Here is a 15,728-nt window from a genome sequence, read left to right as displayed (position 1 = left end):
TCGTATCTGGAGCCAACAGCATACCGACACCCTCCGCTACAACCAGGGTTGCCGCAACGTCCATTACAATACCGGCGACTTCGTGTGGGTCTGGACGCCCACCCGTCGCCGTGGACTCTCGGAAAAGTTGTGCCGCTGGTATTTTGGTCCCTACAAGGTTATACGCCGCCTCAGTGACATGTGACCTACGAAGTCGTCCCCTGCAGTTCTGACCCCGGTTCGCTCCGTCGTCGTCCTCGCGCTGAAGTTGCTCATGTAGTGCGCATGAAACCCTACTATGCGCGTATGTGAACGCCGAGATGCACCTTATGTCGCTGAAAGAACCTTGTGACGCGACTGAGACGGTCGTTTTTCGCATGGGGGCAATTGACACAAAGATTTGGGGCTCCCTCATTGCAGAATGGCGCGTGCAAAGGTCGGCGCCATGAAAGACGCAGTGTGTAAGCTGCACGCTCTTCTTCTGGCCCACCATTAAAGAGAAACATGTATTTTGTAACACTCCGTCTCCAATCTACGTTACAATATTACATGGAGCCCAAAATTTGTGTTTTGAGAAAAGTGCAAAAAACAAACAGTATTAAATATGAGGGGACATGGCATCAAGAACAACCATTTTTGATACTTGCTCTAGACACCTGAAACTTTCAGGACGCATCCACTCTTGTGTGCTGCTTATAAATATGCAATTAGATTTTTTTCTGAGGTCAATAACATAAAGTATTTACAATTCTTGTGTTAAAAATTTGGGATGTGATTTGCACAAAATGCGCTGCCACAACATAGCTAAAGTGAAGCAGGTATGGTCCTGGATGTTCAAATACTGCAAGTTAGCACTTGAATGTATGTATGTGTACTTTTACCAAAGTTATGAAACTCTATAGGTGCAGCTTTAAGAATGTGAATTCTTGTTGGTTATTTCTAGAGGATTTCAAAATATTTAAGTGTCCTAAGACACTATGTCATAGTTTTTGTGCACTCTCTGACTCGCCTGGATTCAGGAAAAAAAAAAAGAATGACGAGAATTGAATGAGTAGAAGGGACGCAGTGCTGAGCCCAAAATTTGACTTCAAGAAGCTACAATTGAAAAAAGAAAACCAAATATAACTGAGAAAACAAATTTCAAGCTTCAAAACCGGGAAATAATATTTAGAATATAATCAAAGTCGCAAAATTCTTCCCCTGATGTAGACATTAGGCGCACGTATAGGCTTGTAACAGAATCTAGCATATGCACCAACACGAACCTGCGTACGTGCGGGTGGCAAGGCAATAGGCATCGGCACATCGTCTGCGGTCTCCAAAGTAAACGTACAGACGAGGACAAAGAGCAATGGTTAGCTTCGCTGCTGCATTATTGCCAATGCGGTATGAGATGGTGCGACGCAGTGACTTATCGCCGGCGTAATCTCGTCAGCTTGTCTCAACCTTTGGATAACCGTCTCCCCTTTCTTGCTGTAGGAAATAGAGACAGCTTGCACTTCACTTTTTGAGGATGCGTGCTCTGTTTCAAACTTTTTTTTTTTAGAGAGGATTGATTTTCTCGGTTGTCGAAGTGACCCACTGCAAGGCCTAGCAGACAAGCCCGTCTGCTAGGCCTAGTTGCCATAGCAACAGCCAATCAGAAGGCACCTCTACGTGCGCTGGCGCATTGATGAGCAGATAGGAGGGCTGCGTGCATCGTGAGTTTTGTCAGACTGGCTCCTGATTGTTTTACATTTTCGCTTTTTCTATGTGGCCATCATCGGCGAGGACATGGGGAACTGAAAGGCGGAACTTTGAGCTTTTGAACGATAACGAAATGGCGGCGCTCAGCAGCAGGAAAGATGAGAAATAGCTCCGTGAACTCCAGTGTTTCTGCATGATTTTGTGGTCGTTTCTCGCCATCCACGCTGACAAAATAATTTTTTAAGGACACTTCGGGTGCGTTTTTGGGCAATCGTTTGATACGGTGTAGATTAGGCATTACAGATGCCGAGACAAATAGTTCCCAAATATCGACTTTTTCCATTTTCAGTTTTTAATACCTATGTCCCTCCTTAATGCTTAACAAATCCTTTCCACCAGTGCCAGCACAAAGGCACCTCGCAGGTTCAAGAGAGAAAAAAGTGCAAGTGGCTCTCTGCAACATAAACAATTTACATACTTTGCGCTGACCTAATAGAAGAGTGCACGCGCGCGGGATGCGTGGCATGGCGCAATGCACGGGAGAGTCAAAGTGAAGAAGGGGCAGGCGACCCTTGATCAGCATAGTGGTCACAATCGGGCTTCATGCAGCCTATCAACAGCGAGACTCCCTGGCAAATCGCGGCATGTGACATCATGGGACTGTATCCCACCACGCTGAGCAGGAACAAATTCTTGCTGGTAGTCACAGACCACTTCAGTAAATGGGTCGAACTTTTCCCTTGCAAAAACTGACGGCACAAGTGATCATGGATAAGTTGATCGAAGTTTTCACCAGCTTTGGCTTCCCGGAGCAGTTGATAACGAACAATGCGTCCTAGCTCATTGCGAAGGCTCTTGTCGACTCGTGCGCTGCACTTGGCATTAACCACAAGAAAATGACAACTTACTATGCTGTGTCAAACCCTGCTGAATGGGTCAATCACAACATTAAGCACATGCTTGTCGCGTTCTCTGAAAGATATAAGCACTGGGATACCTACCTTCCAGAGATCAGGTTTGCATTGCGATCGACAGTGAAATGCTCGACTGGGTATGCGCCTTCTTCTCTCAACCTATCTCAAGAGAGCTGCCGAATCCGATGGATAGTGTTCTCGCGGATCGCAGCGGAATGGCGCTTGCGCTGGCAGCACGAGCTGAATACGCGACGCACCTACATGCCAAGATTACGGAAGCTTTACACAAAGCACGCCATACTCTTCGCACTGCTAGGGCGCAACAGAAGGCACAGTATGACCGCTCACATCGAAACGTCCGCTACGAAGTGGGCGATCTAGTACTTCAAATCCAGCACATTCTCAGCGATTCCAGCAAACAGTTCACTGCCTCGCTGGATCGGGCTGTATCAAGTGCGAGAGAAGGTTTCTTTGCTTGTTTACCGGCTCGAGAACAGGAAAGGGAAGCCGATTGGCGGGCCGGTACAAGTATGTGACCTGAAATGCTACGTGCCGCGTGATAAGCAGTGGGATGAAGATCAGACCCTCCCTCAACCACAGCCGGTGAGTGAGAACAGCCAGAATCGAGCGGCAAGCTCGCAGCTACGCTACAACTGGTGTAGCAGGTGGAAGCGATCTGACTGCTATATTTGTGTAGCCCGATTACTGCGAGGACCATTCATAAGTCTGGGCCATGCTGGCACCTTGTTAGTTCCTGCCGGGAAGCGAACGTCTAGCGACAGCAGAGCGCCGAGTATTGACGACGAGCCGTCGTTCCAGTCTTCAAGCAACCACACAGACCACGACGGAAATGTGGCGTGAACAGTTCAACGTGTTTCCATGCAGTGTGTGCATTGACCAATGATTTGCGAAGGCCAGTGCGGTGATCATCCTGTGGTGAGAATCGTTGAAGATATGGATGACCATTCCCTTCGTAACGGACGTTGATGGTGTTCCCGGATGCTGCTTATCACAATGTTGTTCCATGCAGTGGACTAATCCAATTTTCTGAAGCAGGAAACAAGACATGGCCGTGCGAACTGCCTGCAGTACTTGCGGGCACAACTGATGCACCTGCGGTGCTGACTGCGCTACGTTGGCCTTGCAGCCGCGCGAACCACTACCCGGCGGCCAGCAAGCGACCTCCTGGCTTGCGCAGCCGACACCTGGGGGGCGGCACGGGGAGCCGCCTTCTAGCCATGACTATGATCCGCCTCGCAAGCCCGAGCAGTGCTGCTGACTGGGCACCTTCGAGTCGGCATCAAGTGCCTCCCTGTTGAGGGCTACAGCAACACAAACCCAACCCTCAGAGCCGGCGTTGTGCACTGCTGCCTTGATCGCGAACTTTGGCGGGAACTTTAGCAAATGGGCGCCCGAAACCCTCGGGCGTACCTAGGTGCCAGCATCAATGTACGGGAGGCTTTTTAAGGAGAGGAGGATGCGGGTAGCACACGCGCCCATCTTCCCCCGCGTCGTCGCGGTCCACCGAGAGCCGGCAGACATGGGAGCGGAGCACTACACCTTCCCCTGCTTCTCCCTCGCTCTTGCGACGCGCGTGCACCCTTCCTCCCCGACTTGCGGGAAGTTAGCTGATGGGTGAGGACATTCCCCTCGCCAAGGTAAAAAGGCACAAAACAGCGCCACCGGGGGGACCCTCTCTCTCTCTCTCTGACACTGACACCGGACCCCTAACCTGCTGGACTGGAGTACCTGCTGCAACCCGTAAGTGACCTCGTTTGCCTGACTATCCTGGGCAACGAGGCCAGCCTATTATTACTTATTAGAGAGAGGACACCCCTCTGCCAGTATTCTTTATTGCTAGTAGCAATAAATGTTGTTACAGTTGACGTCGTTGGTTGCCCTATTCGTTCGAACCCGATGTAGCCGCGATTCCCGCGCTACTGGTTGGGGAGCACCATGGAGCGACTGTGTGGGGCTAGATCCAGAGCTCGCCTTCAGTCTTAGCCGAACGCAGAGTGGAACCCCCCCCAAATGGAACTCCTGATAAACGGAACCAATTACCCCAATTCCTAGAGGTACCGTTTAAAGAGAATCCACTGTATTGGGAAAGAAAGTGCACCCATTACGCAGGTAGTGGGCTTGGCAGCACTCCGACAATGCGGTTCACTAATGCCCAATGCCTTTTCACATTACAGGTGCTCACAGTTTTCTGCTTTCCCATTGGCACCTGCTGTTCTCCCGGAGTCACCAAAAAGTCTGTGGGCACGCCCGGCTTACGGTGTGTTGGCTTGTGGGATGCACTTACCTGGCAGAGCATCCTCAGTCGTGTGCCAGGGAATACCAATGCTTACCGACGCTCAGCGCCGCCTCACGTCTACAGTCTGCTGTATGCCGTCGTGCGAGGTGTAGGCTCACCCTACCCTCAGCACGCTAGTACTACAGACGAGCCAACCTCGTCTACCCTCCACGATGCAAGCAGTTTATTTATTTAGTTTATCTATGCAAGCGCTGTTGACTACTGTGCTGCACTGCCCATGAACGGAAATTCACTGCATTTATTTTCATGCTACCCGCCCTCAGCCAACGCATTGACACAGACATCAACCTTCATGCATAAAACACCCCCTCGCTCTCATCAGTAGGCTTGGCAGCATTCCGACAATGCGGTTCACTGATGCCCGACGCCTTTTCGCATTACAGGTAACAACCAATTACGCTATTTATGAGCGTCGTTCCTGCTATGCCGCTTTGCTAGTGCTGCCAAGCCCAGGCTGCTGCATTCTCATTGCTCGCGACTGCACGTCTGTCATCCTACAACTTTTTGCTCTCTCTGGCAACATAGAACCGAATCCCAGCCCTGACACCCGCTCCAGTTCTATGCAGGCATCCTGTGACATAATTGCAGCATTGGAGGAAATAAGCTTCAGGTCGGGCATTTCTTCTACACGAAATGAAATCAATTCGAAATAAACTTTAGCAGAACGGCATAATTTTTTACGACATTAAGAGGCGACAAACAAAAATTGAAGATGTTTCCTTCATAACTGCACTGAAGACTGAAGTTGGTTGCATCAGGACAGTAGTCGATACAAACACATAAGCCATTTCCGACATATCATCACAACTAAACGATTCAGAAGATAGGGCTCGTCGTTCCAACCTTGTGTGTTTTTTGGGGTAGCTGATACTGAGTGTGAAATGTGGCAAGAATCCGAGAACAAGATCGTGGAACTTTGTACTTCTAACCTTAATATCAAGTTAGACCCCTTAGACATTGAGCACGCTCATAGAATTGGCAAATACAGCTCTAGTAGAAACAGACCTATAATTATCGAATTAACACATTTCAAAGTAAAACAACGTATTCTTTCAAACGCTAAACAACTAAGAGGGTCCAACCACAGCGTATCGGAAGACTACTCAACTAAACTCGGCATGCACGTAAACAACTAATTGAGTTCGGCAAGTCGCAGCAGAAACATTTTAAACTTCGGTACGATAAACTAATCATGGATAACAGAACGTACAAGTATGATAACAGTACAAATAGAGTTATATCAACTTCATAGCTACCATCATGCACTATCGCAAAACCAGATAGCATCCCTGTATCATTCGTTTATACTAACATTAGAATCTTGTTGCCCGAACCCGAAGCACTTTTTACCTTATCGATTCCTCTAATTGTAAGCTTCTTGTACTAACAGAAACGTGGCTGAGTTCCACCATCGATGACATAGAGCTTAATTCTTTCCTTCCTGATTTTGACATCTTTAGGTGGGATCGTGTAGGCCAATGCGGAGGAGGTGTTCTGATAGCTGCCCATCGCAGCCTTTGTTGCTCCATTGTCAATATCACTTCACCTCTAGAAATTTTATTCGTATTGTGCAGTTCTTCATACCGACAAATTATTATCGGTGTATGCTATCAACACCCTGATGCAGATGCTTCCTTCACTATTCACTTCCACGAGGCACTGCAAACTGTTATGACATCATTTAATCATGCGCTACTACTCCTCTTAGGTGACTAAGTTTCCCGATATAACATTGTCCAAACCAGCCATAACACTGTCTGGGAATAACCGCGAATGTAATTTTCTTAACACATGCCTCACCTTTGGTTTGATGCAGCTAGTATATACCCCAACGCAAAAAAAACCAACAGTGCTCTAACATACTCGACCTTATCTTAACATCCCATCGTGACAGTGTTTCTTCTGTAACACACCTACCACAACTAAGTGATCACTCAGTACTGCATGCAGAATTATCGTGGCAGCTACGTGAGTGCAAAAAAAAAAGGAAAGAAAGAAAAAAAAAGAAAATAATTTACAATAAATGTGACTCCATCAGCATCAAAAATGCACTAACCAAATTTTACAGGTACATTATAGATTTCCCAAAGCACACAGTAGACACCAATTAGACGATTTTTAAAAATAAAATGATCGAATTCACCGAGACTTGCATACCAACTACCATCCTAACCGAGCGACCTTCGTCCCCATAGTTCAACAACACACTACATCAGCATCAACAATGCACTAAGCAAGTTTTACAGCTGGTACATTATAGATTTCCCGAAGCGCACAGCAGACGCCAACTAGACGATATTTAAAAAGAAAATGATCGAACTGACTGAGACTTACATACCAACTACCATCCTAACCGGACGACCTTCGTCCCTATTGTTCAACAACACATTAAAACGACTAAACAATAAAAAGAAAAGATTGTTTCGCAGAGCCAAGCATTCCCCAATACCGCTCCTGCCCGGGAAAAATATTATGTCAGTGAAAAGGCGTTTGATTCTTTGGCCACAACAGCTAAACGAACCTTCTACTCAACAACACTCCCTAACATGCTCCAAAACAATCCCAAACAATTATGGAAACACATTATCCCAAATAACAGTAAACTATTATTATTATATGATAACAACAATAACCGTGTTCCTGACCATAAAGTATCTGAAGTACTAAACTCAGTTTTATCTTCCGTGTTCACTTCTGAACTTAACACTGACCTCCCAGACTGTCCTTACCTTAACAACTCAACGATGCCAGACGTAACAATCGAAGCCCATGGTATCACCAAGCTAACTGAATCACTCAAATTAACATCCTTGGCCGGCATCGATGGAATCAATTCCAAAATGCTTAAAACACTGCAAACATATCTAGTGTATTTTTGTGCCATATCTTTCAGCAATCATTATCATCTGGAGTGGTGCCGCAAGCTTGGAAAATAGGTAAGATAATTCCAGTACCAAAAAAAGGATCATCGTCATTGTGCCACAATTACCGTCCAATTTCCCTCATCAGTGTTTGTTCCAAACTAATGGAATATAATTTATTCTCATATTGTAAACTATCTTACATTCACTAATTTCTTTAATCCTAATCAACATGGTTTTCAGAAAGGCATGTCCTGTGAGACTCTACTAGCTTTCTTCGTTAATGACATCGGCTCGCACCTTGATCAAAACATACCCATAGATGCCCTCTTCCTAGATTTCCAAAAGCCTTTCAACAAGGTCCCTTATGAACGGCTCTTCCAAAAACTAACGCGTTTTAATCTTAACACTTGTGTTCTCCAATGGATGCGCAACTTTCTCACTAACCATCAACGGTTTGTTTACGCTAAGCAATGCTCGTCTAATTTATTACCTGTTATCTCCGGCGTGCCACAAGGCACAGTCTTGGGGCCACTACTCTTCTTAAAGGGACACTAAAGTGAAAAATGATTTCTTCTGCATCAGTAAATTAGTGTTCTACAACACCAAAAACACCACTCTTACAACGATAAGACGTTTGGTAAGCCAGAAAAAGCGCAAGAACGTAATATGGGTGGCGACGCCTACTTAAGTTCCCGCACCTGGGGGCTGTGATGTCTTGGATTTTCATGGCATCTTCTAGGGCCTACTAATTATATATAGTGGTACAGATTGACTACATTGTGTTCTAAAGGAACCAAATATTAAACATGACAAGTTTTGGGAACTTTAATTCAGCCAACGCGGCCCAAATGCGAAAACACACTTTGGTATCCCTGATGCAATGCTGACGTACCGGCGCTGAGGTTTCGACGCGAAATTCAAATACTGATACTTGGACCTTCATTTTCCAATCTAATAAACAAACTTATTTTTTTTTAACTGACTGCCTGCAGGGTTCTCAAACAATGCTTCATTAGTCTAAACTGATTTATTGTTTCGCTTTAGTGTCCCTTTAACATACATTAGAGACTTACAGAGAGGTTGTTCTTCCAAAATTCATTTATTTGCTGATGATTGTGTAATCTATCATCCTATTACTAACTACGCTCATTGAAAACGTCATTGAAACTTGGCGCAATAATTGGCTAATGTCCCTCAACGTCAAAAAAACATCGCTACTTACTTTCCATCATCGCAAATCATTTATTTCAGCTAATTACGTTATCGCTGGTTCTGAAATATGTGCTGTGACTTCTTATAAGTACTTAGGTATTAACTTGTCCAATAACCTGGGTTGGTCCTCACACATCTGCAGCATTAACAATGATGCCAATTGTGCACTATGCTGCCTGCACTGTAATCTACGTCTTGTTCCCCGTCAGTAAAACTACTAGCATATTTAACAATCGTTCGACCCAAACTGGAATACGCATGCTCATTACGGGACCCACACCAATCTAACCTGGCAACAGCACTGGAATCCATACGGAATCGTGCAGCAAGGCTCATTCATTCTGACTACTCTTATCACACTAGCGCTACTAAACTTAAGTAATCTCTGAACCTTCCAACCCTCGAGCACCGTCGCAAAACAGCAAGACTGTGCCTCTTTTACAAATTTTATCGCTTGTTGCTTCACCAGACCGGCATCACGCCTGCACATTGCACTTCATCCCATCATAGCCATTCAAAGGCTCTTTATCCCCCTACAGCTTGCACCACCGCTCAACTTAACTCTTTCTTCATTCAAATAGCGTAAGACTGGAATCATCTGCCTGCTGAAGTGGTGCATCACTCCAGTCATTCATCGTTCAAGGCATTAATTGAAAATATGATATAAATATGCCCTCCCCTCATATAAAACTCCAGGTGGGTTATGTGAGGTACGAATAAATAAACAAACAAATAAATAAATAAATAAATAAATAAGTAAATAAATATAGGGTATTCAAGTACCATAGCACGATCTACGAACGGTGCGAGCCGTGAAATATCGCGGCGCGCAAGCACAGAGCAAGCGAGGGCCATGAAACTGCAGCCCATGCCAGCCAACACTTGCCTTCCCGATAAAGCCAGAAAACGAAACTTCAGAGAGTGGGCTAAGCTGGCACTGGGCCGGCGGGGCTGGAAGCACCGGCACGGAGAAAATCGATGGTGAGGGAGTTACGAGGGAGTTGAGAGGGAGGGCTTGGGGAGCATAGTTGTGAGGAAGGGCGGGAGGGAAGCGGATCTGCTTTCCCACTAGCTTGATGGATGGCGCTAATTACCTCTGCCACCCAAGACTGCCATCGAAGCAACGGAGTTGCCGAGGCGCACTGCTTCCCTCTGCGTGCTCATGTGCTTTTTCGTCTGCGAACAGATAGGCGCTTTGTTTATGTTCTTTATCTTGCGTTCTTAACGCGACTCATGTCTTATCAAGATGACTAAGTCCTTGCTACTGATCATAGTCATGTTGGTGTGCTCCTTTCTGTTGCAGCGGCACTGCGTTTGAAAGACAAGGAGTATGAGGTACTGGGTGACGCCTTCGCGTCCTTGTATACAGGGTCTGTTTTGTCGTACATAGCGGATATGGCCCACTGTCTTCTCCAACAACCTTTTTATCGGGACATCTCGGTTTAGACTCGTTACTGTAAAAAGACAAGTGTGAACGAGACCAAACCAAGCAAACCTAACAAGCGTGAGCGAGAGCTGACATGAGCAGACGATAGTGCGAAACAAGCGGTCGGGCTGATGCAGATGCGAGTACGAATACAGCAGCCGGGCAGGTTTGCATAACACCAGTTTCTCGCATGCATGTCAATCACTGTAGGGGCTGCTTTGATTGGTCTCCTCCACTCGCGGCAAGCCACAAAAAATCAGCCCAGGAGCGATCCCACCTGCAGCGCGCGATTTGCTGCTAGTGTGGCTGAAGCACTGCAGCGCGACGAAGGGTGACCTTGCCATTTAAGAAAAAATTTAATTTCCGTCGTGTTTTTTTTTTCTTTGCGCACCGCCTTGAGGGGTCTCTTCTAAGCTTTTCCTCTATGGTGGGGTAAGAGCAAGGCTGCTCAGAGGCGCCACCACATGATTTGGCACGCTGCTGAAAGCACTGTCAGAGAGCGGTATGTTCGAATTAATCATCACAAATGCTTGCGCGTTCGAATTAGCAGGCATTTTCGCCTACTGGAATACGCATAACTTTGACGGGGCCACAATGTCAGTTCGAATAAACCAAAAGTTCGAATTAAGCGTGTTCAAATTAACGAGATTTGGCTGTACAAACGTCACACTCGAATGACAATAATTTACACTCTCATGTCGACATTAGCTTGTTACCAACCCCTGGGGCCCCGCACCTGCTTCCACTTATGCCACCTTCCCTACAACTGAAACCTATAGTACCACTTAGCTTGCTGAAAGCAACTATTCAATTCAAGCCTGGGCCATATAAAAAGCGGCCCAAAGTGACATCCAATAATAAGTGGTGTTACACACACACCACTAATGAGATGTGGAACACATGGCTTAGAGATGTACTGTTGGGACGGATATTTTGCCATCTCTTGCGAATGGCACCAAAGAGCACAGAGACAGCAGGATGACCACAATGCATCTTGCGGTAGGTTGCCTACCGAGAGAAGCCCAAGTTTACCACTACTAGAGAGAAACCGATCCAGCCAGCTTACCTGAAGAGCAGTTTCTCGCACTACGAGCTCAGGTGAGTAGAGGGCACCAAGCAGGACTTTAACCTCAGCAACATCGGCCCGACTGCAGCCCTCAAGGCCACTGATGGCAAAGGACACATCGACCGCCACTTTCTGTGCCAGGCGCTGCAGGCAAGTACAGATATTGTTGAACAGTTAAAGCTCCACAGGACAAAGTCAGTAAAATTGGCACTTCATTTTCTCGCACAGACAAACCTCAATATTGGGGGTGAGCTTCACCACTGCAAAAGATGGTGCCACCGTCAGCGTGATGTGGCATGACGGATCGCGTGGACACAGCGGCCACATCGGCTGCTTCGGAAGCACCGAAGCGAGCTGAAAACGAAAGTTTAAAGTCCCACTTGCGCTGCGCTTCTGATGAAGTGGCGAGGCTTTACCATCTTGGGTGTCTGCTTGACATTTGAAAGCACTATAAGAGGTAGGGCTGCCTTTAGAGGCATGCAGTACGGTAGGCTACTGCCCGGTGCCACAGTGCCGGACATACGCAACGGAGCCCAGTGTCAGCCTTATTCACACGTAGCCACAGGACAAGAAGCTGCGTGAAGCTTGGCTTGCGAAACTTAGAAACGGCAAACAGCCATCGGCTACAACTTGGGCATGCAGCAAACCCAGACGCAAAGAAAATTTCTGCTTCAGCGCCGGGACTGCTATGTTCGGTGAGTAGCAGAAAACGCGAAGTGAGACACTCGCCCGCGCTTGCTGCCCTGCTAATGCTATGACAGTTTTGTCTATGAACTTGACGCTAGATACTGCAAGTTCAATGGAATGGAAAGGGAGCAGTAAGAAGCACATTAAAAAAAGGCATGGCATATGGTAATGTTTGTGCTACGAATTAATGCACTGGATTACGAAAAAGCAGCCAAAAATCGCACGTTGAGAATACTGATAAACATACCGGGCGACGCAACTTGAGAAATAGTATTAAAACATGCTAAAGAAAAAAAAATATTGAATCATCACGACGGCAGATCACAGTTACCATAGGCATCGAAGCCTCTATAACTAAATTATTTTTGAGCAGCTGTGCTAGTGGCCACGTAACAATGGTTGCTTGTGTACTACCAAGTGCTCACATTCTGCGGCCTAAAGCTCACGGCATGGCGGGACCACGCGCTCACAGCGAAAACGAAACATTGCGTGCGGACATGCATGCAGACGCGCAGTCAGCTGTTGCGAACCCGTGCAATCGCTGCATTGAGGCTTCATTCTGTTATGCTTCGTTAATTTATACAGACAGCCCACTATAAGAATATATTTCACTTAGTTTGCTCTCAGCATTTGCCTACCTTTCACGCAAGAAGCCAGTTCAGGAGACTCCACTGCAGCTACCGCACGCAGTAGCGTTCACTATACGCATTGGGTAAAGAGAGAGCATCTGTAAACGACTCTGTGCTTTCAGTTTACCCAAGATTATTATTTCGACAGTAGGGAACTTCTCGTTTTGAGCGACCTTACAGAAATGTCCAAAAGGGTTGCCGCATGGCGTTTTTATTGAGCGCCGTAAGCCAAATCTATGAGGGGTGTGCCGCGTCATCCCTTATATTACGCAAGGGTTGTGCTTCCGACAGATGGCGACTCCGTAAGTAGTCCTCGCCCCCAATAATGAACCTTGATTTAACGAAATTCACAATGTAATGAACAATTTTCATTTCCTTATCTTAGTTCTATTGAAAACCACGTATTCCTTTTCATGATTTAACAAAGTAATTTCGTTATATGGTTTTGATTTCACGAAGTTTTCGGTCATTTCAAGCATGTACGTGTAGCCTGTATGGCATATAAATATAGCAAAAAATCTATAAAAATGTTGGCAAAGGAATAAGTTTTTTGTATGCATCCTTCCACACAAAAAGTTTGAATGGCAAAAACATTATCGAGGCATGTGCGCATGGATGTAGTATGCAGGAAACAGTGCTGCACTACTTATTGCGTAACTCGTAGAAACCACGGGAAGTATGGCAGTTCACAGAAACACAAGAACCGATGATTCCTTCTGCACACAGGGCGAGTATGCAGCAATGTAATCAAGCACAAGCTAAATGGGAGGAGGGGGCAAGGGACCCGTGCATCTCCTTTAATCTGGCATAGCTATAGCTGCGCATGGCTGTCCTTATGCGGGCCACACAGCACATTTTGGAGGCAATCTTCAGCGAGTGCAAAGGACGAGCCACGGTGGCTGCTACCTTGATGCACGTTTTGTTCCCGTGTGTCTAATGTTGGCGGTCACATAATCTGAAATTTCCAAGGCATGGTGCGAAGCGTTCACCCGCGTTGGGACAGCAAGTGTTATTGGTCCCCGAGTGATCTTTGGTTGCACGCACGTGGCACCAATAAAACTAGAAACCCTACATGATCTAGTTGTCTCTTTGCTATCGCCATCAATGCTCCGCCTTTCTGGTGAAACTGCAACATTTTTTATACTAATATCTGTATTTTGTTGCACATTTATGGATGGATGTTATGAGCGTCCCCTTTGGAATGGGGCGGTGGGTTGCACAACCAAGCTATTGCTATTATACTGCCTAATACTTTTAATTTGAGGGTGCCATCTGATGACGGCTGCAGGCACTAAGCAAAGTCAGCCATGGCATCCAAGAGTTATGGTGTCACATGAGGCAAAATGCTAATCGAGGTTTCCGCAAGCCATGCTGATTTCTTTCAGCATGATCTGCACTGCTGAAACTGTTAAACTTCAAATTAACGAAATTCACAATTTTACAAAGTTCTTCTTTCAAGTACAAGTTTGTTATATAGAGGTTCCACTGTACAGTAAAACCTCACTATAACGAAGTTGAAGGGGGGTCACAATTACTGCGTTATAACCATTAGTTCGATATAGACACTATCCATTTTTATCCACAATTAGCAGGCAAGAGAAGATGTGCTCACCACCAAATCTCACAGCAGCCCACCACACGAAAAAGAAAACGGCCGTCGCACGGCAAAAAACAAGCGAGAAAATGACAGCAAGAAATTGCTACTTTATTCACGCCAAATGGCTCATCACTGATCGATCAACAGCACACCAGCTGGCGGCTCACTTCGCAGGAAAAAAGTCCTTGATAGATTTTTGCAGCATCTTCTTCAGGCGAATGATGGCTTTTTCAGCTGCAGCCGCCACTTCGAGTCCGTCCTCGCCGTCTTCGTGAGCGCCAAGGAAGCGGCGCAGCAGGTCTGCTGCATCCAGCACTTGTGTGGACGTCGGTACATTGGGTTCGCCAATATTAGGCTCCGGGCTGTCGTCGAAAAATTCGTCACTGTCGTCATTAGGCGATCCTGTCACCACGTGCACAGTTTCCGCCTCCTTTAGCTCTTCCGTCATCAGCACATCAGCATCGGCACTGACGTACATGCAGAAGGTGTCGCAGTCGGGCAGAACGCCAGGGTCAAAGAGAGCGTCCCGCGACGCTAGGGCTTGGTCGTCCGTGGCACCCTCATTGGAGGCAGCACCGAGACCATCGCTGTAACTTCCACTGCTGACACCAAATGAGGCATGCCGGAAACAACTGGCGATTGTGCTTGCCGGTACAGCCATCCAAGCAGCCCGTAGTCTCTCGATCACCATGTGCAAGTCAATCGTTCATGCTCACACTTCATGCTCATATTGAGCAGAATCCGGTCGATCACACGGTTGCGGTAGCCCAACTTAAGGGGGGACACGGCGCTCGAAAACCGAAAAATTGCGAAAAAGTAGATTTTTCAAAAACAATATTTTTGGGTTGTATGTCTCATAAACTACCTCTTCTGTAATTATCAGCACCTGATTCAACCGCAAAGTACCAAAAAGACGCTACTTTTGAGGCCATCGCTGCCCACAAAATGCGCAAATTCCAAAATGAATTCAAACTTCGCGCGCACGCCATTCCCGACCCGTGCGGCCTGCCCACACCATCTTGGTGCCGTTTTGACCGTGAATTCGTCTCTGTTTTGTTGCCTTGCAAAATGGCATCGTCAACGCGATTGAGGCGCGATTAGCATTTTTCCGTGATGTGATGCGGTGCGCTGATTGGCCGGAGAGCAACATTCAAATCCTGTGGGCTAAAGCGCGCCTGCCATTGGCTGCTGTGAGGGCGGCGGTGGCGGCTGCTCCTTTTGATGCTGCGGCCGCCACGCTCGCATAGTTGTTGCCCCTTGCTGCTCAACAGACGCCTGCTTGCGAGCTGCTAATCGCCTTGTGCTACCTTTTAGATTATTTTCTCAGCTTTCTTTCTTTTTTTCGCTAGTT

General features: G+C 46.7%; 1 protein-coding gene across 1 annotated transcript in view; it reads right to left on the bottom strand.

The window, feature by feature from the left end:
* The window catches only part of l(3)80Fj (lethal (3) 80Fj), a 413,275-nt gene that overhangs the window by 215,785 nt on the left and 181,762 nt on the right, over window positions 1-15,728 (bottom strand). Inside the window, exon 26 of the mRNA XM_075686799.1 lies at window positions 11,465-11,608. Within this exon, the coding sequence (XP_075542914.1) occupies window positions 11,465-11,608 (144 nt within the window). The remainder of the gene's footprint in view (window positions 1-11,464; window positions 11,609-15,728) is intronic.

Source organism: Dermacentor variabilis, chromosome 3 (genome assembly GCF_050947875.1).
Source record: "Dermacentor variabilis isolate Ectoservices chromosome 3, ASM5094787v1, whole genome shotgun sequence".
NCBI classification, from domain to species: domain Eukaryota; kingdom Metazoa; phylum Arthropoda; class Arachnida; order Ixodida; family Ixodidae; genus Dermacentor; species Dermacentor variabilis.
Note: the sequence above shows the minus strand (reverse complement) of the source record. Positions and strands in the feature narration are given on the sequence as shown.